This window comes from Aotus nancymaae, unplaced genomic scaffold (genome assembly GCF_030222135.1).
Source record: "Aotus nancymaae isolate 86718 unplaced genomic scaffold, 86718_ANA_hifiasm-v0.15.2.pri h1tg000131l, whole genome shotgun sequence".
NCBI lineage: Eukaryota > Metazoa > Chordata > Mammalia > Primates > Aotidae > Aotus > Aotus nancymaae.
Genome location: NW_026988546.1, coordinates 3,521,677 through 3,547,012, shown reverse-complemented (window position 1 = coordinate 3,547,012; position 25,336 = coordinate 3,521,677). Strand labels below are relative to the sequence as shown.

The 25,336-nt window shown below is 39.3% G+C and overlaps 2 protein-coding genes across 9 annotated transcripts in view; one reads left to right on the top strand and one right to left on the bottom strand.

Annotated features, from left to right (window-relative positions):
• The window catches only part of REV1 (REV1 DNA directed polymerase), an 88,453-nt gene extending 77,678 nt beyond the window's left edge, over positions 1-10,775 (top strand). For 7 of the 8 annotated variants that reach the window (XM_012475833.3, XM_021671752.2, XM_012475832.3 and 4 more), the window contains 9 exons: positions 2,299-2,401; positions 3,870-4,035; positions 4,265-4,467; positions 5,681-5,914; positions 6,501-6,621; positions 7,222-7,442; positions 7,532-7,688; positions 7,993-8,095; positions 8,969-9,378. In XM_012475833.3, the coding sequence (XP_012331256.1) occupies positions 2,299-2,401; positions 3,870-4,035; positions 4,265-4,467; positions 5,681-5,914; positions 6,501-6,621; positions 7,222-7,442; positions 7,532-7,688; positions 7,993-8,095; positions 8,969-9,080 (1,420 nt within the window). In that variant the 3' untranslated portion in view covers positions 9,081-9,378. The other variant, XR_010340759.1, reaches the window with a different exon arrangement.
• EIF5B (eukaryotic translation initiation factor 5B) overlaps positions 10,152-25,336 on the bottom strand; it is a 41,081-nt gene continuing 25,896 nt past the window's right edge. Inside the window, exons 12-21 of the mRNA XM_064371476.1 lie at positions 20,087-20,218; positions 19,513-19,695; positions 19,221-19,382; positions 16,469-16,600; positions 15,233-15,364; positions 15,046-15,122; positions 14,750-14,914; positions 12,709-12,847; positions 11,294-11,455; positions 10,152-10,912 (exon numbers count right to left, since the gene is read on the bottom strand). Coding sequence (XP_064227546.1) covers positions 10,805-10,912; positions 11,294-11,455; positions 12,709-12,847; positions 14,750-14,914; positions 15,046-15,122; positions 15,233-15,364; positions 16,469-16,600; positions 19,221-19,382; positions 19,513-19,695; positions 20,087-20,218 — 1,392 coding nt within the window. The 3' untranslated portion in view covers positions 10,152-10,804. The remainder of the gene's footprint in view (positions 10,913-11,293; positions 11,456-12,708; positions 12,848-14,749; positions 14,915-15,045; positions 15,123-15,232; positions 15,365-16,468; positions 16,601-19,220; positions 19,383-19,512; positions 19,696-20,086; positions 20,219-25,336) is intronic.

The following is a 25,336-nucleotide window of genomic DNA, read 5'->3' as shown; positions in this document are numbered from 1 at the left end:
CCAAAGGGACTGCTATAGTTTTTGGACTTGGTGAAACTTTATTCCTTAGGGAAATTTCAGTGTAGTTCTTAAAAACAATGATATGGGCCAGGTACGGTGGCTCATGCCTGTAATCCCAGCACTTTGGGAGGCCAAGGCAGGTGGACCACTTGAAGCGAGCAGTTCAAGATCAGCCTGGCCAACATGGCGAAACCCCATCTCTAGTAAAAATACAGAAATTAGACGGGTGTGTTGGTGCTTGCCTGTAGTCCCAAGTACTCGGGAGGCTGAGGTAGGAGAATCGATTGAACCTGGGAGGCAGAGGTTGCAGTGAGCCGAGATTATGCCGTTCACTTCAGCCTGGGTGACAGAGCAAGATTCTGTCTCAAAATAACAATGATGATACACAAAGACAGACTATAGTAGCTATAAAAATGATGGTAAAGGAGAGCAACTTCATTTACATAGTTTTATAAATTTAATTGGTGAAAAGATGAATGAATCACTGTAATGTCTGAAAACTGGTAAAAGCACTTAAAAACCCTATTTTTTTGTTTTTGTATTTTTTTTTTTGAGATGGAGTCAGGCTCTGTCGCCAAGGCTGGAGGGCAGTGGCATGATATCAGCTCACTGCAAACCTCTGTCTCTTGGATTCAAGCGATCCTCCTGTCTTAGCCTCCCAGGTAGCTGGGGCTACAGGTCTATGCCGGCACACCCAGCTAATTTTTGTATTTTCAGTAGAGATGGCGTTTCACTATGTTGGCAAGGCTGGTCTTGAACTCCTGACTTCAAATGATCCATCCACCTCAGCCTCCCATAGTGTTGGAATTATAGGTGTGAGCCACTGTGGCCTCTGAAACCTTGATTTTTTATGTCAGGGCCAGCCACTTAATATTAAACTTGATCTAAGATTTGTGACCACTATGAAGATACTTGGTTTTACGTGTCATTTTACCTGTCAAACCAAAACCATGTTTTATCTGTTAAACCAAAATTTTGAGACTTTTGACACTGAAAGCTACTTATAAGGAACTATAAAGTATAGTTTTGTTGAAGTTTAACTCATGCCAACCATACACAGTACATTCATGTATATGATGATATTGCTAGATTATGAGGTGACTGCTCTTAAACAGAGAAACTCCCAAGTTCACCATTAATGCATTTGTTCACCATGAAAGCAGGAATTATAAATTACAATTACACAACATAATTTATAAAATACTTTTTTTTACCAGTTGGTTATCTTGAATTATTATATTTACCTACCTAAGTGTTACATATGTATCTCAAATGGTAAATAGTATTGTCATGTATTTATTTACTTTAAAAATTTATTTTTGTAGAAACAGGATCTCGCTCTGTTGCCCAGGCTGGTCTTGAACAATCCCTTTGCCTTGGCCTCCCAATGTTTTGGGATTACAGGTGTGAACCACTGTGCCCAGCCTTTAGGGGCCATTTCTATAAGTTAATTAAGTAATATGATTATCTTTTTAAATAATTTCTAAGGGAAAATCAGATTCAATTTACAATATTTTTTTCTGGGAATATTTCCTGTTTAAAGATCTGGAATTTTATTTGTTCATTATACATGGGAAGGACCATCCAAAACATAAAATAACTTTCCTTTGGAAAGAGAACTGGTAGTAATTTATTAATCTGTTACTGTGTTAGGAATTCTATTTGCCATGAGACACTCTGCTTATGCCAGAGAAGCTCAAAAGGCTTTGATGGTATGGTGGGTGAGGTCAGCACATCTTTGGGACCTAATAATGCTGATGAATCACGGGTCCTCCCTTAAAGATCTAAGAATTGTATATTGGCTTTGCTCTATAAACACAGTGAAAGGAGAGTCAAGAACCAAAATACAGAGAATTCATCTTTCTGTTCTGAATATTTGCTGTACCTCAGCATATATTATTTGTACATAATCTTAGAACCTAAAACTTCTCTTGGAATCAAGAACATTGTGTTTACCATTCATTTGTGCTTTGGTTGGAAAATGTTATTTATTTGTGTGTGTGTTAACTAAAATTTATCTTTTTGTAAATTTCTCAACTTTATTTTCAGTTGACCCACGTGTCCATTAGCGTTTTTACCTTAAAGTTCCAGTGTTGCATAATTTTTCTTTTCCCCCTTTGCTGCCAATGTAACTAGTATTTTTGGCTTCCTTGAAGGGAGATTATGGCATTCACTTTTATAACCTTCTTTGTAACTGTTTACAACTTTTCTATAACTCTTTAAACAGTTCCATACTACTGAAGTACTAGTGAATACATACGGAATAAAGCTTTTGTTTCTTAATTCTAACACTTACAGGACTGTAACTCTTGACCAGGCAACAGATAATGGAAAAATAATTGGAAAGGCGATGCTAAACATGTTTCATACAATGAAATTAAATATATCGGATATGAGAGGGGTAAGTGTATGATAAAACTGTAAATTCTGACTTTCTGTAATGTTTCTCTCATTTGAGGCTTGCTCTCAGAATGGCTATTGCTGGGGTGTAGGGACTTTACATGTAGATCTTTAGCTGCTTTGTGATACAAGAAAAAGAAACAAAAATTCTTGACTTTCTCCAATTTGATCTCCTTCATTTTCAGATAATTTTCTTAGATTCTTATTGTACTTTCCAAGTTGCCCCTAATTAACCAGGAGCTAATATACGTGTTCCCCCTGTTCTTGTTTTCTAGAAGTGGATATAACTGTTAGGAATATGAATACATAAATTTTCTACCTTTAAGGTCCTTTTTAATCAGACACATACTCTGCTGTATGAAGACCTAGAAGGAAGTGAAACCACAGGCACATCAAGATGCCTTTGAAACAGGCAAGAGGCATCAAAATGTCAAAACTGTAGATTGTTTGTTTTTTTAAGATGGAGTGTTTGCTCTGTTGCTCAGGCTGGAGTGCAATGAAGCGATCTCAGCTCACTGCAACTTCTGCCTCCTGGGCTTGAGCAGTTCTCCTGCCTCAGCTTCCCAGGTAGCTGGGATTACAGGTGCCCACCACCATGCCCAGCTAATTTTTAAATTTTTAGTAGAGATGGGGATTCACCATGTTGGCCAGGCTGGTCTCGAACTCCCTGACCTCAGGTGATCCACCTGCCTTGGCCTCTCAAAGGGCTGGGATTACAGGTGAGAGCCACTGTAACTGGCCCCCATCTCTACTGAAAATACAAAAATTAGCCAGGTGTGGTGGTGCATGCCTATAGTCCCAGCTACTCCGGAGGCTGAGACGTAAGAATCACTTGAACCCGAGAGGCAGAGCTTGCATGAGTCACTCCAGCCTGGGTGACACAGTGAGGCTATCTCAAAGTAAAAAATCTTTAGAGCTTTAGTTTTATGTGTGCATGTGTAAGTAAGGGTTGTTTTGGCTTGATGTGGGCTTTGTTGAAGTATTAATCACTAAGCCAGCCATAAGTGAAATTTCTCCCTGAAATTCTGTTATACAATGGCCCTTTATGGAGGGATCTGCGATGCATGTACTGTTCTTCACTCTCACCAATATTTTTTGAGAAGTATTTCATTTTAAAAAGATAAAAATAGTGAAGTTTCCAAGTAGACTGTCCTCAAAATTTTTTTTATCCTAATTTAAAACCTCAGTTGACTAGAACATCAGTGAAATACAGTATTCCACTTGTTTGGATTTTCTGATTTTAAAGACCTTTTGGTGTATTTTGGGAAAACTGGATACTTTCAAGATTGAGATGAAAATCTAGAAATTGTTTTTGTAGTAAGTCATATATAAGACTGAATACTTTCATTTACCTTTATTCTATAAACAGGATCTAGGAGATAGTGAAAAGGATTTGCTGAGGATTTTGCTTCGTTGAATTCATATTTTCACTTTAGTTTTCCTAGAAGCACTCTTTTTTCTGGTTCTAGGTTGGGATTCACGTTAATCAGTTGGTTCCAGCTGATCCGAACACTTCCACATGTCCCAGTCGCCCATCGATTCAGTCAAGCCACTTTCCTCGTGGGTCACACTCTGTCCGTGATATCTTCCAAGTTCAGAAAGCTAAGAAATCCACAGAAGAGGAGCACAAAGAAGGTTGGTGGTCATTAGTGTGGTTCCTGTTTAAGTGTTGCTTATGTCCTTGGAAAGATAGCAGTTGATTTTAAAATTGACACAGCTTTATGTGATTTAAAAAATACTTAGATTCTTCATTATGATGAATCAATAATAAAGTTATTTTATTTGCAATAGACAGAGGAAATCAGGGATTAAAGGCCCTGCCCTATGATCTGAAGAGGCTATTTTCTGTATTTTCTCTTTGTAGTATTTCTGGCTGCTATGGATCTGGAAATATCATCTGCTTCTAGAACTTGCACTTTCTTGCCACATTTTCCTGCACATCTGCCGACCAGTATCAGTCCTGATACTAACAAGACTGAGTCTTCAGGGAAATGGAATGGTCTGCATTCTCCTGTCAGTGTGCAGTCAAGACTTAACCTTAGTATAGAGGTCCCATCACCTTCCCAGGTACACTTTTATGGTCCTAAATATAAGTAGAAAAGTCGTTTACAAATGAAAATGGCATTTTTATTTCTTCATCCGTTTAAGAAAGGGAGAAAGGGCCACTTGTTACAGTAAGTCATGATGTTGATTCTAAGTAAGCAATAATTGGGTTGAGTGAAAGTGCTTTTGCAAAGATTTGCAGCTCTTGCAAGTTATAAAGCATGGTTGAAAGGCAGGCCTCCTGCGAACTGCCATTGTCTGTGACAGTGGTCATTATGTAGACTTACTGTATTCAGCAAGGCAGCTTTAGTGATTAGTGGCGAAGTCGAGGCCTTACTTCAAAGGGTTTTTTGCAGTATTTGCAAACAGGTTTCTGGGATCGTTTAATTCAGCTTGTATGGGCTGTACATGTGTACTGCTGGCATGGCTGTACTGCTGGCGTGGTAGCACCTTAAGCTATATTGGGAAGTTTATTTATGCCCCCGCACCCCCTCCATGGAAGGATGCCGAAGGAGATGTTAAATACTGGCTGTAAAACTAGGGGATGGGGCAAGTCTGATATGCTTGTTGTATTGGTTCCCAGCTGCTAGTGACAGATACCCACAGTTGTTCCTGGCAAGATAAGATTGGCCTACCCAGATGATGGGATTGCATGTTTCCAAAGGGCTGAACGTGCATGGACAGGTGGAGGGAGGTCCTGGCCAAAGGACAGTAGATTCTGTCCTGCAAGTTAGAGAAAAGTCAGCTTCTAGAAACCCTTTCTTCTAGCGTGCCACTCTCAGAGTACAATTATTTGTATTTTTGGGGAGTCTCTCATCTGAAACATGAACTTTTGACCCAGGATTGTTACCTGTCCAGACTTTTAACACGTGCCTCAGGCCTTCCCCCCTCCCCAGGGGTGGGATTTGGTTTGAGCTTCACCAAGGCTATCCATATCTGTTGGCTCCAATTGCAGGACATTCCCTGAGTATATTCGGCCTTACCTGGTCACGTGGTCATGGCTAGTAGTGTATACACTTCTCTCCAGACTATACATATTACTTCAGGCTTCAGTGACAAAAGGCCAAGACATTCCAAAAATGTGCTTATTTGGGGGAGGCTTTCATAGCTTGGTGGTCTGTACCTTACATTGGTTATCCACAGTGTTCAAATTGAAATTTAAAGTGGGATGTTAACTCCCCAATACCTCATCTCTGAGCGTGCTTTAACTTCAGACACTGTGTTCGGCATTTTATAGCTGGATCAGTCTGTTTTAGAAGCACTTCCACCTGATCTCCGGGAACAAGTAGAGCAAGTCTGTGCTGTTCAGCAAGCAGAATCACATGGCGACAAAAAGAAAGAACCAGTAAATGGCTGTAATACAGGAATTTTGCCACAACCAGTTGGGACAGTCTTGTTGCAAATACCAGAACCTCAAGACTCGAACAGTGACACAGGAATAAATGTCATAGCCCTTCCAGCATTTTCACAGGTAAGTTAAATATGGGGACCCTCTGCTGTAGTTTCAATATTCTCACTCCACTGCTCCAGTTCAGGCCCTGTGTCACTTGCCTTTCTCCTCTATATCTTACACCACTTCCATTGGGGAAGGGAGGGGAGGGTGGGCTTGTCTCCATCTCCTGCATCTGCAGCTTCCTGCTGAAGCAGCAGAGGGAAGACATGAGGGAAGGCATGGTAAGACAGAAACACATTGATCTGGCCCAAACAGATCAATGGCCACACTTGCATACAACAGAGTGGAGATGTATAATCCTACATGGGGGACAGTAACAGCCTGAGTTCCTGTTTTACTGTTTTGGTTCCCATTTTCTACTAGTGCATTTTACCCTGGTTGTTCTGCTGTTGTAGTGGGCTTTCTTAAGTTAGTATTCTTAATTCCTTATTCTTGCTCTAACCATTTTGAAGATTTAACCAGCTTTGGTAATTGGGGACCTGTTAAGAATTCGTACAGATCAGAAAAGTATTATTTGAAAACAAAATCTATTTTGTGAAAAACATAAACCAGTTACTATCTAGAATTAGTTCAGGTTTGACTTTGACCTTGTCTTTTCCACTAGGTGGACCCTGAGGTATTTGCTGCCCTTCCTGCTGAACTTCAAAGGGAGCTGAAAGCAGCATATGATCAAAGACAAAGGCAGAGCGAGAACAGCACTCACCAGCAGTCAGCCAGCGCATCTGGTGAGCCTTGGAAGTGGCATGTAACAAAAATGAAAATAAAGAGTAATGGAGTCACTCTAGTGTGTAATTACTGGCAGTGTATAACGGCCAAAGTCTAAGCTGTTAGTTGCATTAAGAGCTCTTCATATTGGGATATCTGAAGTATACAATATGAGTAAATATCATATTTCTAATTGGATTTGTGTCTGTACTTTCATGATTTAAATACACTTTACTTTTTAAAAAGTTGGAATAGGACATTACCAGAAGTGTTTTGAATTACTTGTCCAGCTAGTTGTCCTTTGAGATGAATACATCAAAGAATGTAGGTTCAAAACAAAATCTGAAAGTTTCTGGATATGCATCACAAACACCAAACCCACATTTATTACTGTTTATCATAGATGAGCAACATGCCAAAGGTCAAATTAGTAAGTGGCAAAGTGAAGAGAGAATTGGAGAGCCTGCACTTTGAGCCATTGCCATTCACTGCCTCTCACTCCTGGCAGGAGGGTAGGCTAGGGAGACTGTTACATTTGGGAGGAGGAAAGAGAACCCAATGCAGACTGTCCTTACTCGTATTATCATTTTGTGGAGGATCTTATATCCATCTTCTTTTAGTGCCAAAGAATCCTTTACTTCAGCTAAAGCCAGCAGCAGTGAAAGAAAAGAAACGAAACAAGAAAAAAAAACCCATCGGTTCCCCAAAAAGGATTCAGAGTCCTTTGAAAAACAAGCTGCTTAACAGTCCTGCAAAAACTCTGCCAGGGGCCTGTGGGAGTCCCCAGAAGTTAATTGACGGATTTCTAAAACATGAAGGACCTCCTTCAGAGAAACCCCTGGTAATTCTTTAACGTGGACCTTTATGAGATCTTAAATATACCTGGATAATGTGTGAATATAGCAATTTTATCCTTTGTTTTCTTAACAGGAAGAACGCTCTGCTTCTACTTCAGGTGTGCCAGGCCTTTCTAGTTTGCAGCCTGACCCAGCTGGCTGTGTTAGACCTCCAGCACCCAATCTAGCTGGAGCTGTTGAATTCAATGATGTGAAGACCTTGCTCAAAGAATGGATAACTACTATTTCAGGTTGGCTTGGCCTGTGTTAGATGGCCCAAGGCTGAGATGTAGTGGTGTCATAATTTGAGAACATATACAGACTAAACTATGGAGATTTAACCCATTTCTCTAACTCTAATAAGCTTAAATGAGCTACCCCCAAATCTTTTAAATTCTGGGGCTTGCTTTGAAAAGTAACAAAGCCCATTCCTTTGATAGCTGTAAGTTAGTGGTATAGTTGTAGAAATGCAGTTTTCCTTTATCCTTGCAGATCTCTGCCTTTCTCCTTCAAAAAGATATACTGGTCCTCATTTGAAGTTTTTCCCCTTCCTAGATCCAATGGAAGAAGACATTTTGCAAGTTGTGAAATACTGTACTGATCTAATAGAGGAAAAAGATTTGGAAAAACTGGATCTAGTTATAAAATACATGAAAAGGTAATTCATCACTTTTATCAAATCGGAAAAAAATGGCATGTCACAATGGCTAATTGAGGGTGTACTACTGAGAAGTTTTAAACTTTCTGGGAAACTACTCTTTACGATTAATGAAAAAGTGCTATCCTTTATTTTGAAATCCCAGAGAAGGAAGTGCTGTGTTGACTGAGTAGTAAATAAGGTCAAAGTGTGTTGTCTTCAAGGTCTTTCTTACATGTGATTAAAATACCTTAGGAAGTGGGCTAGGCACAGTGGCTCACATGTCGGGAGGCTGAAGTGGGTAGATCATTTGAGACCAGCCTGGCCAAAATGGCATAACCTGATCTCTACTAAAAAATACAAAAAATAAATAATATGGGTGTGGTGGCATGTGTGGTCCCAATTGGGAGGTGGGGGCTGCAGTGAGCCATGACTGCACTACTGCACTTTAACCTGGTTGATAGAGACCTTGTCTCAAAAAAAGAAAATTGTATTTTGGGTGTTTTAGGATTTTTTTTTTATTTTTGGAGACAAGAGTCTCACTCTGTCACCAGGCTGGAGTGGCTCACTGCAGCCTCTGCCTCCTGGGTTCCAGCAATTCTCCTGCCTCAGCCTTCTGGGTAGCTGGGATTACAGGCATGTCATCATGCCCAGCTAATTTTTCTGTTTTTTTGTGGAGATGGGATTTCACCACGTTGGCCAGGTTGGTCTTGAACTTCAAACCTCAGGTTATCTGCCCACCTTGGCCTCCCAAAGTGCTGGGATTACAGGCATGAGCCACCGCACCCGGCCAGGATTTTTTTTTGTCTTTTGGCCAATATCAATTTTTATATGTGAAAAGGAATAGTCTTTAAGGACCTTTCCTAATGATGTTTCTTTTCTCCCCACCTTTAGGTTGATGCAGCAATCGGTGGAATCGGTTTGGAATATGGCATTTGACTTTATTCTTGACAATGTTCAGGTGGTTTTACAACAAACTTATGGAAGCACATTAAAAGTTACATAAATATAACCAGAGAGCCTGATGCTCTCCGATAGCTGTGCCATAAGTGCTTGTGAGGTATTTGCAAAGTGCATGATGGTAATGCTCGGAGTTTTTATAATTTTAAATTTCTTTTAAAGCAAGTGTTTTGTACATTTCTTTTCAAAAAGTGCCAAATTTGTCAGTATTGCATGTAAATAATTGTGTTAATTCTTTTAATGTAGCATAGATTCTATTTACAAAATGTTTGTTTATAAAGTTTTATGGATTTTTACAGTGAAGTGTTTACAGTTGTTTAATAAAGAACTGTATGTATATTTTGTACAGGCTCCTTTTTGTGAATCCTTAAAAACTCAACTCTAGGAAGCAACTACTGTTTATTATACTAAAAGGCTGAAAAACCTCCAGGCCAGACTGCTAAGCTCTGAAATTCCTGAGAGGTCTCAGACCGGGATTCTACTTGTTCCAAGAAAGGGTAAAGCTTCTAAACCATCTTATTCTTGTCTCCAAGCATGAATACAAGACCATGTTAAGAAAATCTTTACTTCTTCCATGTGGAGAAATCTACATATTTTGAATTAGAAACACCCTTACGCCCACTTGAAGATTTTTTCCTGGGAACATTATTGTCCCACAGATCAGAGGTGGTATTGCTTTGCCTCTACTGGCCATTGAGAAACTTTGATGATAAAAAGGAACGGTATAGATTTTCAAGCGTATATAAAATATTTTTATGCTATATGTTTTGCCATGACTTTAAAATAAAAATATAGTTTAAAAGTCTATGCTAGTGGGTATTTGGAACTTTTTCCTCAGACACCCCACACTGACTTCAAAACAACCATAAAACTAGCTACAAATGATTACTACTATGAATGAATCATTAAGGTTTGTCTGCTACAATTTAGAAGCACTAAGCCCAAATATCAGGAAATGTATGCATGATGGACTTTTCTAGGACAAAACATACCAAGATTAATGTATAAAAATCTCTACTGTTACCAGGTGCTGGCATTCAAGGTAGTGTGACAGTTGTTGGTAAGATGATTCTTTTGTCCTAGGAGGACAACTTTTGGGAGAGAAGCTACACTAACATGGAAGCCTAACAGAGCTTACTGGTCGATGTCTGTTTTCTTTATTGGTAGTTTGGTTTGGAATTGTGATGATTACAATGGACTCACGACTACACAAGCAGTAAAAAGCAGCCAGCTGTGCTTTTACACCATGGTTTCACACAAAGCAGATAAATATCAGAATACCTAATTTTCTATTTTATAAAAGCCCTAAAGGCATATGGCAGAAGAATGCTGGGAAGAATATGCATAAATAAAGAAGTATTTCTGACATCAAAAAAGTCCCAAGAATCACAAAATCTGCAGAAGCTTGGTTAATGAAATACTGCAGTACTGATTTAATCAGTATAAAATTGAAAGAGCTTTAGATCTGTAATAAAAATCCAAATTTGGGGAAGGGCAAACTTTAAAACAGCAGCCAAGTAGAGAAGGATTGGGGAAAGGAGGGGTGAGTGAACAGGCACATTGGAACTGTGGGGACATGTAATTGACCACTGTCAAACCAGTGTAAGTTTCTTGGTTTCTCATGGAAAACATTTTATACACCTATTTTTCTTCCTTCCATATTTAAGTCCATTAGTGTCCAGATACATCTGTTCCATTTTTTGTCTTGTTTTGTTGGGATATTACAACACAGTATTGCATTTACTCCAGTTCCTGTTCCATGTGGAAAAATTAGATGATTTCAAATACTTTCTTCAGCTCCACAATAAGCTGCCAATCACTCTTCTGCATTTCATCTCTGAACCAGTCTTTGAGTGCATCAATGGACTGCCGGCTGATCTGCAATGCCCGAGGCACAAACAGGGTAAACACAACGTAACAAACATGTACCAAAAAAAAATCTGTGGCCCCAGATGCCTGCTGTCACTGTAATAAAGCTTAAGCAGAAACAAAAACAGGGCTTGCCTGCCTAGGGGAGTAGAATTCCAAAATCACATCTGGTTGGCATGTCAGGCACAAGGGGACCTAAAAGTCCTAGCTTCTTCTCTGTTGGTGCTGCTTTCCTGATGGGGCAACTTCCTCAACAGACAAGGCCCAGCTAGAGATCAAGCCCTAATAGGTGATCCAGCCCCATCAGATTCTACAATCAACCTGAAGCCCAATGAGCTATGGGGCACAGGTGACCCAAGAAGAGTCTGCCATGTTTGCTGAAATACTTACCTTACTGACAAGAATGTCTGTAGCTTCAAAATGTCTTCCAAACATTTTGGGCGACTCACCAGGGATAGGTTCTATTTTTACACAGACTTCTTGTCCTTTTTTTGCAACATCCACTTGTTTATGGTTTATTTCAATACTTGTTACTATTCCGATGTCAACAAACTGTAAAACAAGAACAAATTACAATGGCATGCAGAAGAATTCATGCCCATCACAGGCTCCATGACTGGATAGCTGAAATAAGAACTGGAGCACAAGAGACTGTTTTAAAAGTCATGGCAGTGTGATCCTTCACTCATCACTTAATGTCTCACAGTGTAGCATTCTCATTTGGTAAACTAGGCTGGCACCACCACACAGCCTATTCCCTTCACAATGCTGTAAGAATGACAGGAGATAATGTGCTCTGCAAAACATTACAAGTGCCCTGTTGGCCCAATGTCATTTTCTATTTTTGTTGTACTGTTTTATGTGACAGGTGCCCTAACAGGAGGGATCAGAAGGGGACAGAGGGTCTGAGTCAGGAATGAGCTTGAGGTGACTGGTGGGAATGAAGTCATATTGAGGACCTCATCCTGAAATTTAAGAATGACAGCCTGTGAGCAGATGAGTGACGTGATGTCAGAGTTTTGGGGAAAAAACCCTGACTCCCTTGTGGAGAAAAACATTCAAGAGACTACGAGGGAAAACAGGGAGAGCTTTGGTTTAGGAGGCCAAAGCCACATAGAAAATAATTACCACAAATAAATGTCCTGGCTTAGTCCACTGAAATGGTAGAGAAGCTATGACAACTTCTAAGTGCCATTGCCCATTACAGGAACCAGGTTTGGGGCAGGGAAAGTACTAGATGAGGCTGAAACATTTCATAGCACCAGAAAGGAAGAAGATGCTCCAGCGTGCTGTGTGTCAAGGATACAGGGGATACAGGAAGCAGTTTAAATCCTCTGATCACACTGGATAATCTGAGTATCAAAAGAATAAAGGTAATGGATTATAACACATCAAAAAAGCCACTGAGTCTATGGGATAACTTAAGTCGGTGGGAAGAGAGGTTGTTTATAAGAAATGGGGGGGATGGGTTATCCACAGTTTTGCAGCTGTCTATGTAATAGTTGACTTAAGCAAGGCTTGCCAGTGGGTACTAGAGCCACTGTGATAAAGGCTGTCAAGAAACAGGATGTCCATTAGGAACTCCAGGTACCAGATACATTACAGAGTAATTACAAAGGGGCAAGTTTCTAATGGAGATGGTTGGCAGCTAGCACTTTCCCCAAGGAATCAGAGCATCGGCAGCAGTGACACAGCCTGGGTCATGCAAGAGGCAGGCACACAGGAACGTGCATGGGTGTCTTTCCAAAATTCTAACCTGTGTCTAGTCAGGAAGAAGGGAAACAAAATGTACAGCTGAAACTTACATTTTTGCTTGGGACGCACATGGGTGTCCCCTGTTTCACCTGACCTGCTTCCACCGTCACTCCCATCACTATCGGATCTCGAGAATTAAAAATGTACTGAGGGAGTATTTTCATCTTGCAGGGAAATACTGCTATGTGCCTGAAAGCAAAAAAGAATTTTTAAGCTTATAGAATCACTTAAACATGGAAAGAAAAAGTGCAGCTGAACATGAGGCTTCTGCTTTTAGAGGAAAGCAGCTTTCCTCAGTGGCCATAGGAGAGGGGCAGGCAGGGCGCTGCAGCCCAGAGCTACCCCATACCCAAGGCACTTCTTCCTTTTCTTCTTAACTTCCTACTTCCCATTCTGTTGCTTCCCAAGTCTTTGCTTTCTTCTCTTTTAAAACCCTACCCCGAAAAGAAGCTGTATCACAGGTTCTGTTCCTAGTCTAAAACACTAAGCCTGGCTGCTGAAGATGTCAGCCATACTCTAGGCTTAGAACCTAGGCAGTACCTGGTGACAGGTCTTCGTTTGGCACATGTATAGGCTACTGGGGGACCACATAGACATCAAACTGTATTATCACCCTCCTTTTCTCCACCATGTTCCCAAACCATTTGATCCAAAAAGACCACTACATAATTACCCTGCTTATTGAGCACACGCTTAAAGTGCTTTAAAAGTTTCCAGCAGTCTTCCTAATCAAGTAGAATCTTCTTACTTGAGGTTTCATGATCTAAAATTAGCATGCACCAGTCTAAATCCTAATATTTACTAGTAAGCTCCACTTAAAAACGTATCCCAAACTCTGCCATCACTCCTATCGTCAGTGTGGTCAGAATCACCTAAACCTCTTGCTTGGAATATGGAAGCATCCTGAGAGGCTTTTGCCACTGACTTCCTAACAACCCAAGGTCCACATAACAACCCAGTTAACCAGTCTGATTGTGAATCAACAGCCTTGGCAATGATTTCTCACACAACTCAGAGAAGCTAAATGCTTTCCATGGCCTGTAAGATCCTTGATAACACAGGTCCCGCCACTCTCTGACCTCATCTATCACTGTCCCCTCTGGTCAGTCTGCCTTGCACTGCCATTCTATCTGGACACTCACCATGTACCTGTGCAGCTTACTGTCTGAAAAGATGAGACGCCTTCCCCAACCACATCATTAATCACAGCCCCCCCTCTCTTTATCTAGGCCCTTCTCTGCTTTATTTGGTTTTTCAGCACTTCTCATACATGTGTTGATTGTCTAACATAAGAGCATGTCCCAGGCCAGGTGCAGTGGCTCAAACCTATAATCTCAACACTCTAGGAGGCAAAGGCAGGAGGATCACTTGAGTTCAGGAGTTCAAGACCAGCCTGGCCAACATGGCAAAACCCCGTCTCCACCAAAAATATGAAAAATCAGCCAGGCATAGTGGTGTAAGCCTATAGTCCCAACTACTCGGGAGGCTGAGGTGGAGGATCACTTGAACCCAGTAAGCAGAAATTGGGGTGAGCCATGATTGTGCCACTGCACTACAGTCTGGGTGATAGAGCAAGACCCTGTCTGAAAGGAAAAAAAAGAAAAAGGAAAAAGTGTCTTCTCACCTCCAGTAGGAGGGAGCCTGGCCTGGTTCTCTGCTGATCCCTCCTCTACCACTACAGCACTGTACGCACTGTGAGTACTTGCAAAGTTTGGTACAGGAATGGATTTCTCTCCCACAGAATCTCTTATCTTATTTACCAGTTTTCCTCACTCAAATTTTGTTACTTCTATGTAATCCCAGATAAACAACCCCTACAAGATAAAGTCCCCAAATTTAATTAACTAACCTGTTAAAGAGACCCAAGTCTGCCAAGATCATTAAATTGAAAGGTCACAGACAAGACTTGTTTGCACACTGCTGGAATGTCCCCAGTATGTTGGGCTGGTTTGTAACACACCACTTCAGGATGCAGCCTCTGGTAGATGAGTAAATGCCATGCTTTTGCTGTTTACAGCCCTTTCTAGAATTCAGTAATTCTCAATCATATTCATTCACAAAGACTTAAAGTAAATAAAAACAATAACTTACTTAAATTCTTCTTGTTTCTGTTTCTTGTAGTCTTGTCTATATTTTGTAAAGGCATCAAATAAGTGATAAATAATTTCTGCACTAAAAATTCTAACTCCTAAACTATCAGCCATTTCTTGTGCATCTCGTTCAATTCTCACATCGAAGGCCAAAATTACTGCATACCTAAAAGGTTAAAACACATCAAAGACCCTTCAATCAAAAACAGAGTGTCACAGAGGACAGTTTTTTAAGATAGAACAGTTTTAAGATAGGTAAGTAACATGAACGCCTTCATAGCAAGAGAAATTACTTACTGAGGGTCATGTTCCAACATCACTGAAGCCTTCATAACATCTTTTTTATGTACTGGGCCAATGTTAATTCCTGCATACTGCAAAAATGGGAGTTTCCAGGTTTATCTCTATGTATCAGGTAATGTGATGGCACCAAAAAACCACAACCAACCACGACTCACTTGTGGAGCTAGGTGTAATTACTTACGGGCACTTCTGATGTTTTCAGAAATTCAAGTAGAGCTTCCAAAGAACCCAGTGTAGATGCCTGGACATAGACTCCTTTTTCTTCTAACTTGATAGCATTTAGTGTCTGCTTTAATTCATGGATCAATTCATCCTTGAAAGGAAATCAGATTTGATAAGGCTGTCAACACACTTCTATCATCAGCAGTCTAAAAATTGTGTTTCTCTCTTTGGTTAAGTACTCATCTGCAAATATGAAACTAAGGCTTAGAGAGAGCAAGGCATAATAGAACCTGTGCTGGAATGGAGGAGATTTTGAGGGCCATACACGAGCTGTATCCTGCTTCACCTTTGTCTTAGGTTTACTAACTTTGAAATACATTTAATCTCTGCTCCACTTGGCAAATACAGTATAGGTGGGCAGAATTAAATAGTAGAGATGAAAATTTTTTTTAAAGTTAAAAAAGCACCACATAAATGTAATGTGTTATGGTAGCCCAAAAGCTCAGCCTGACTGATAATGGTAGGAACTACCATAATCTCATGATCTCAGCAATTCCTTCCTCCATCACTGCTCCTCTGGAAATGAAGAGATTTTTAACCAGGACAAGTTTATCAATGCCATTGAAGGGACATAAGTCTACTCCATACTCAGGACTAGTTGAAGAGGCAGGCCTGCCCTATTATGTCACTGGCCCTGAGAGAGCTTATTCCCAACAGCATGACTTGATGCTGCCTACATAAACATGGCCCTAGAAAACAAGAGCCATGTGCTGGGAACAGTTGTATTTTCTCTTTGGCAAGTGAACAAACTATGGCTCAAAGTCTACTTTTATGAAACTACAATGGACATGGGCCAACTGCTCGTATAAACAGGCTGGAGTGCAGTGGCATGATCTCAGCTCACTGCAGCCTCTGTCTTCTGGGTTCAAGTGATTCTCCTGTCTCAGTCTCCCAAGTAGCTGGGATTAAAGGCATGCGTCACTATGTCAAGCTGACTTCTAGCTTTTGACTCTTTTTTTTTATTTGAATAAAAGGCATTATTTTTAGAATTCTAGTACACATAAAAATGATACAAATTCCTAGGATTGTACAAACTGAAATAATTTAAAAGCATCGAGTTTGCTAAGAAGCCAAGTGATGGCAGGCTTCACAAAGACAAAGAACAGTTTTGGTCACCATCCCTAGCATGTATACTGCTGACACTTGCCAGAACTCGAATAGCTTTTGATGAAAAAAAAATATTAAATGAACTTACTTTAAGAACAGGGATTTCATCTTCTTTATAAGCCACGAGGAGGGGTAAACCAGCCAAGGTTTTCTCCAGGTCTTTTCCAAGAATCTTTACCCCCTGAGCTGCTTCTACTTCTTTATGCTTTTCATACTGGTTCTGTAGAGATAAAAAAAATTTGTTACCAAATGTATTTGATAAGTGGTTAGCAGTAGGAGATGGTATAAGAGAATCTCATCATGACCTTGGAGTAAAGTTTCTTAAACTAGGCACAAGAAGCAATAACCACAACATAAAAGACTGATAAATTTAACATTAAAATTAAATATTTCAATTTCTCAAAATACCACAGGAAAAAAAAGTCACAGAGTAGAAGATACTGCAAAACACACCAATAGACCAGTATCCTGAATATATAAGCACGTATACATCTGTAAGATAGATAATGGAGAAGAAAAATGTACATTTCATGAAGGAGGAAATAAATGGCTAATAAACATTTCTAAATAACCAACTGGGTTAACAAATAAGCAAATGCACACTGAAATGGCAATGAGCTACACACTTACCAGAAGCAAATGCACACTGAAATGGCAATGAGCTACACACTTACCAGAATGGCAAAAAAGTGATGAAGATGTAAAACAATGAAACTGAAATACTGCAATTGAATATCTAATTTGTTATACCCACTGTAGATAAGTGTGGCCTTCACTTCTAGGAATACACACCCTGGGAAACTGGCACAAATGCATCAAGAGATATACACAAAAGTTCACAGCAGCAGCATCATTAGCAACAACAAAACTCAAAAACTGGGCTGAGCGTGGTGGCTCACACCTGTAATCCCAACACTTTAGGAGGCTGAGGTCAGGAGTTTCAGACTAGCCTGGCCAACATGGCAAAATCTTGTCTCTACTAAAAATACAAAAAATTAGCCGAGTGTGGTGGCACACACCTGTAATTCCAGCCTAGTTGACAGAGTAAGACTCCATCTCAAAACAAAACAAAACAAAAAACAAAAAAAAACTGGAGATCACCTACATTTTCCATCAACAGAACAGATACGTTGTGATATACTCATATAATGGAATAGAAATCTTAAAATTATGTACTTTTTTTTGGAAACAGAGTTTTACTCTTTTTGCCCAGGCTGGAGTGCAATGGTGCGATCTCAGCTCATTGCAACCTCCGACTCCTGGGTTCAAGCAATTCTCCTGCCTCATCCTCCCGAGTACTGGGATTACATGCATGCACCACCACACCAGGCTAAATTTTTTTGGTATTTTTAGTAGAGATGGGGTTTCTCCAGGCTGGTCTTGAACTCCCGACCTCAGGTGATCTGCCTGCCTCAGCCTCCCAAAGTGCTGGGATTACAGGCTGTGAGTCACTGTGTCCGGCCAAATTATATACTTTTTTTTTTTTTAACTAAAGGAGGCCAGATATAGGCCAGGCATAGTGGCTCATGCATATAATTCCAGCACTTTGGAGAGATCAAGATGGGTGGACTGCTCGAACCCAGGAGTTTGAGACCAGCCTGGGCAACATGGCAAAACTTCATCTGTACAAAAATTAGCCAGGTGTGGTGGTACGCACCCATAGTCCCAAGTATTGAGGAGGCTTAGATGGGAGATAACCTGAAACTGGGTTGAGGCTGCAGTGAGCTGTGACTGCAACACTGCACTCCAGCCTGGGCAACACAGTGACAGCCTATCTCAAAAAAAAAAAAAAAAAAAAAAAAAAAAGCCTGATATAAAAGTACGTACTGAGAGTAACTCCATTTCTACATAAAGAAAGTCCACAGACACTTTTAAGGGAAGCACTCTCAGACACAAAATCTACAAAGCGAAGATAAAAGATATTAGTTACTATCATAAAATGCAACCGTGGTTACTCTAAGAAAGGTTAGGGGGTGGGAGGGGAAGGCAGGGGAGCCAATCAGGAGGAAGCACACAGGAAGTCTGGGTGCCAGCAGCGTTCTGATTCTCCATCTGGTTGCTTCCCAAAAATTTGTTAAACTTTTCTTCTATATTATGTGTACTTTTCAGGAGCAATGTTTTATTTCACAATTAAATATGTTAAAAAAAGAAAACTACAATTGATCCTTCAACGACATGGACTTGAACTGCATGTGTCCACTTAAGAATTTCTTCCACCTCTGCCACCAAAGACAGCAAGACCAACCTCCTCTCCTTCCTCCCTCTCAGCTTACTCAACATGAAGACAAAAATGAGGACCATTATGATGATCCACTACCACTTAACAAATAGTGAAACTACGTCAACTTCCTTATGGTTTTCTTAATCACATTTCTTTTCTCTAGCTTGTTTTATTGTAAGAATACAGTATGTAATACATACAACATAAAAAACATGTTAATCGACTGTTTATGTGATCGGTAAAGCTTCTGGTCAATGGTAGGCTATTAGGAGTTAAGTTTTTGGGGAGTCAAAAAATACATGTGAATTTTCAACTGCCTAGGCAGTCAGTGCCCCTAGCCCTCATGTTGTTCAAGAGTCAAGTGTAGTTAGCAGTGCAGAACCAAAACAATGTAGTTTAGTATTTGGGAAAGGCCTAGTCTGGTAAGTAGGTACTTTCACACATCTCTACTCTGACAGCTAGGCTTTCCTGTATGATGACATCTAAAATAAAAGAGAGAGTGAAGGGTATGTGTGTTCTGTATTAAGTCAAACAGCTTTCAAAGTGAGGAAACAATCTCAGCAGAACTTCTAAACACTGTATAAGTCCCCATGTGTCAACGCTTACCACCTCAGCGTACCTTCACTCGTAATTCCTTCATAGGAGGAGGTAACAGGAGGCCTCGAATCTGAGTTACAATGGGCCCTTCTACTCCAGGAACAATGATTGTATCTCCTTCCTTCAAACGCCCATTGATCAAGATGACATCTATAGTGGTGCCCATCCCTGGGAGAGCTTTAACCTAAAAGACATTATTGCAAAGAGAAAGACATACATACAATGCACCATGTTCATTAAATCTAAAAGTATTCTCCACTCAAGGAACTCACTATTTTTTTTAAAGACAAAAAAACTGAAAAGTTGATCATTACCTCCATCACTTGTGCTCTTAGCTCTTCACAGTGTGCAAGTCTCTTGCTCAACATGGTCTGAGTTAACTCCACAAGAAGGTAGATCAGACTTCCCATGCCATCACCAGTATGTGCAGAGGTAGGTACCAAAGACACAAAAGTGCGGGGATCTTTATTCTCATAAAACAAAGCAGCATTTAAACCCTAGGAGCAAAAATCATCGAAAACACCAGGCTGTAAAGAAAACGTATCTGGAATTGGCATAACTAAATAGAAGCTGGATAAGCAAATGGCTAATCATTTTGAAACTCTTCATAAACACTAAAAGTGATCATGGATATCCTATAAGTATTAACTTTATTACAGCAAAGTAGTTCCAAGTTAACTCAGTTTTTTAAATTATTCAGACTGCAAAGAGATCTTTGAAATATTAGTTTTCTGATATTAAAAAGAAGAAAAGGGAAAAAGAATTTAAAAATTGCTGTCAACAAAGGAAAAGAACCAGTATTAACGAAAATGCTGACTTCATTATAAAGATAACATAATAAATATTCTATGAGATAGGTTCTGCATAAAGAAGGAAAGGCCTTCTTACCTGCTGTGCAAATTCTACAATAATAGCCTTTGCTCGCTCCTCAAATTCATCTTTTGTATTTTTTTTCTGCTTCTTTAAAGTAGCAGCCACATCAGAGTCGGGACTCTTTTTCCAATCATATAACCTATCAATCTGTAAAAGGTTTTTCATGAGAAAGATCTCTAAAAAATTCAGAACATTCAAGAACTGTATTAATAGCTCCAGAAAATTCCTCATGTATATCTCATATATACAGAACTGTGCGACTTACTTACTCAGACACTTTATTATATCAAAAGATCCTTACAGACTGCTTACCGGCAACCACTCTTAAATTAGAAACTCCTGCGGTACCATGCTGCCCATCAGTGTCCACGAGTTCCTAATTGGCTGCCATTTGTTTGCAAAGATCCTAGAATTATCCTAAGACTATTAATACATATTGTTGGAATTCCAAAGCAGTTTTTGTAATAGACAGGAACAATCAATCCTAGCAAGTACCATCACTAGAAAATTACATACCAAAAAATTTAAAAAATTATTTTCTTTATTGGGGAATAGCCTATTTTAATTGTTTTATTGATCAAATTAGGGTTATATCTGTTTTGTTAAAGACAGGATCTATTTTCCCTCACTTTTCAACGAGTGACAAATGAGTATAGAAGAAATGAAAATACTCACTAGTCAAACAAATAAACAATCAAAAGCATAATCTGGGGGCTGAGTCTAGGGTGATAAAGAAACAGATGAATCTGAATGCTACTAAGTAGACAAATCAGTAGGAAATGGCAAAGATGCTAAAATGAGCATATGAGGTCCTTAGAATACTTATAAACATGCTCAACACCTTTAAAGGAAAAGCCTGAAGCTTGTAAAGCTAAACAATAACAACATGTTGGCTGGGCGTGGTGGCTCATGCCTGTAATCCCAGCACTTTGGGACGCCGAGGCAGGTGGATCACGAGGTCAGGAAATCAAGACGATCCTGGCCAACATGGTGAAACCCCGTCTCTACTAAAAATACAAAAAAAATTAGCTGGGCATGGTGGCACATGCCTGTAGTCCCAGCTAGCTCGGGAGGCTAAGGCAGGACAATTGCTTGAAACCAAGAGGTGGAGACTGCAGTGAGCCAAGATCGCGCCACTGCACTACAGACTGGGCAACAATGCGAGACTGTCTCAAAAAAAAAAAATAATAATAACATGTCTAACTAGTACTTAGAAATTAATATCTTTAAATGTTTTTATTAGAAAAGAATATCAATAAAACTAAAAGCTAGTTCTCTGAATGATGCACATTTCTAAATAGACTAAAGAAAAACCCTAAATAGCCCTGTATCTACTTAAGAAATCCCATGCTGATGTGGCTTTAATTCTTTCAAACACTTAACAAATAATTCAATTCCTGCACACTCTTTCAGAAAACAGGAGGACACACTTCTCAACTCATTAGGCCAACATTCTCTGATATGAAAACCAGATAAAAGACATTACAAGAAAACTACATACCCATATCACTGATGAACACAGACACAAAAATCTCAATGAAATCTAACAATATATCAAAAGCATAACAAGTGACAACAAACTCGGGTTTAATAATGTAAAGTTTAATATTTTAAAAATTCAGCAGTAATCATGTTAACAGAATGAAGGAGAAAATCCACATGAACATCTCTAAATATGCAGGAAAAGAATCTGACAAAATCAACAACCATTCATAATTAAAGAAATAAAAACATAAAACACTCTAAACAACCTAGGAATAGAAGGAAACTTCCTCAAACTTAATAAAGTGCGTTGACTAAAAAAACCCCTACAGCTGACATCATACTTAATGGTGAAAGACTAAGCACTTTCCCCCTAATATCAGGAATAAAGAAAGGATGAAGTCTATTGTCATTTCTTCTATTCGACATTATTTAGAAGGTATATAGTAAAATATTTAGTATAATAAAGAAGAACAAGATGTAGAAAGCATATAGGTAAGGGGAAAAAACACAATGGGATTTATAGGCAGACAATAATCATGTACACAGAAAAACCCATATTATTTATAAAAGAAGACATTATGCCCAATCAGTGAATTTAATAAGGTCACAAGATACCAACTGAATGTAAATGTGATAAACAGCTGAAAATTTTAAAAATGTTAACACTATTTATAATAGCATTAATCCATGAAATACTTAGGGATAAATTCAGAAAAGTATGTCCAACATGTGGACAATAAAACTACAAAATATTGCCAAGAGAAAGAGGAAGGCCTGGCCAGGCATGGTGGCTCATGTCTTAAATCTCAGCACTTTGGGAGGCTGAGGCAGACAGATGGCTTGAGCCCAGGAGTTTGAGACCAGCCTGGGTAACAGTGAGACCTCATTTCTATTGAAAAAAATAAAATAAAAAAACAATTTTAAAAAATGGTAAAGAAGGACTAAGTAAATGCACAGAGATACCATGCTTACTGATCAGAAGATGCAATATTGCTAAAATAGCCAATTCTCTCAAAATTTATCTAGAGATTAAAATGCAATCCCAATCAAAATTCTGAAAGACATTTTGTTGAAACTAACAAGCTAATTCTAAACTTTATATCAAAATTCAAAGACCTAAAATAGCCAAAACAATATAGAGAAAAACAAAGCTGAAAGATTTACCACTAACTACCAGCTTTCAAAACTTTACTATGAAACTATAATGAGACAGGGTAGTAGTGGCATAAGAATGTATATAGAGCAATGGAACAAAAGATAAATTCTAGGAACAGACATATATGGTCAATTAATTATTGACAAAAATTCCAAACTAATTCCGTGGGGAAAAGAATAATCTTTTCAGCAAAGTCTTTAACTAACAAAATACTTCTATGGAAAAAAAGTAAACCCTGACATCACACTATATACAAAAAAGATCGATCTCAATGTAAAAGCTTAAACTATTAAACATCTAGAAACACCAGAGGAAAATTTAATGAACTTGGGATAGGAAAAGATCGCTTACATCGAACACAAACCATAAAAAAATTTAATTGGGTCCAGGCATGGTGGCTCACACCTGTAATCCCAGGACTCTGGGAGGTCAAAGTGGGTGGATCACTTGAGGTCAGGAGTTCGAGACCAGCCTGGCCAACATGGTGAAACCCTGTCTCTACTAAAAATACAAATTAGCTGGGCGTGGTGGTGAGTGCCTACTTGGGAGGCTGAGAAACAAGAATCACTTGAACCCAGGAGGCGGAGTTGCAGTGAGCTGAAATAATGCCACTGTACTCCATCCTGGGTGACTGAGCAAGGCCCTATCTCAAAAATAAATAAATAAAATTTAAAAATTAACTGGATTTCACCAAAATCAGAAACTTCTTCTCTTCAAAACACACTATTAAGAAAAGGAGGCCAGGCACAGTAGCTCATGCCTGTAATCACAGCACTTTGGGAGGCCAAGGTGGTGGATCACCTGAGGCCAGGAATTTGAGACCAGCCTGGCCAACATGGCAAAACCCCATCTCTACTAAAAAACACCAAAAAAAACAAAAACAAAAATAAAAAAACCAAAAAACAAAATAACACACACCCTATCTGGCATGGTATTGCATGCCTGTAATCCCAGCTACTTGTGGCTAAGGCACGAGAATCACCTGAGCCTGGGAGGCGGACGTTGCAGTGAACCAAGACTGTGCCACTGCACTCCAGCCTGGGCACAGCAAGACTGTCTCAAAACACACTCACACAAACACACACACACACACACACAGAATGAATGAGAATGAAACACCAAGTCCCAGACCGTAATATATCAGCAATACATACAAGTGGAAAAGGAGTTATATACATAGAATACATTAAGTATAAAGAACTCTTAAAATTCAACAATAAAACAACAATCTAATAAAGAACAAAGGATTCTGAACATACTTTCCAAAGAAACAGATATTGCTGTCTCTCTAAGCGTTAAGTACAAGAAAAGATACATAAAGCCATTAGTCACTGTGGAAACAAAACAGACCACAATAATTTAGGACTCAACTACACACCTACTAGAATGCTGAAGGTAGGGAAAGTACTGGCAAAGGTATGCAGGAACTGGAATTCTCAACAGATAAATGGATAAAGTGCAGTATTATTCAGATAATGGACTACTGTTCAGCAATAAAAAGGAAAAACCTATTATACATGTAACAACAAATGAATAAAGCATAGTAACATGAGCAATAAAAAATGCCAAACTTAAAAAAAAATTATGTACTGTATAATTCCATTTATATGAAATCATAAAACAGGCAAAACTAGTCTATATGACACAGAAAGATCAATATTAGCCTGGATTTAAGGAGGGCAGTAGAATGACTACAAAGTAACATGAGGGAAATTTTCTGGAAATATGGAGATGGTCTATGTTCTGAATGACAGTGGTTATAAATTTGTCAGAACACATTAAAATAAACACTTAGCATGGGGTGGATTTTCTTATATATGTGTAACTCAGAGATACTGCAGGTTCCAGACCACTGCAGTAAAGCTAATATTGCAATAAAGCAAGTCACACAACTTTTTTGGTTTCCCAGTGCTTCTAAAAGATATGTTTATACTACACTATGGTCAATTTAGTGTGTGATAGCATTATATTTTTTAAAAAGCAAGGTACACACCTTAATTAAAAAATATTTTATTGGTAAAAGTGCTAATGAACACCTGATTCTTCGATGAGTCATTATCTTTTTGCTGGTAGAGGGTCTTGCCTGGATGTTGATGGCTACTGACTGATCAGGATGGTGGTTGATAAAGGCTGGGGTGGCTGTAGCAATTTCTTAAAAGAGACAGCAAAGAAGTATGTCCTATCAATTTACGGATTCTTCCTTTCATGAAAGATTTGCCGGGCACAGTGGCTCAAGCCTGTAATCCCAGCATTTTCGGAGGCCCAGGTGGGCGGATCACCTGAGGTCCAGAGTTCAAGACTAGCCTGACCAACATGGAGAAACCATGTTTCTACTAAAAACACAAAATTAGCTGGGTTGGTGGCACACGCCTGTAATCTCAACTACTCAGGAGGAGACTGAGGCAGGAGAATCACTTGAACCCAGGAGGCGGAGGTTGCGGTGAGCCAAGACTGCACTACTGCACTGCAGCCTGGGTAACAAGAGCAAACTCTGTCTTAAAAAAAAAAAAAAAAAAAAAAGATTAATCTGTAGCATGTAATGCTGCTTAAAGCATTTTACCTATAATAGAGCTTCTTTCAAAATAAAAGAGCTTCTCTCAATCTTCTCAAACCCTGCCACTGCT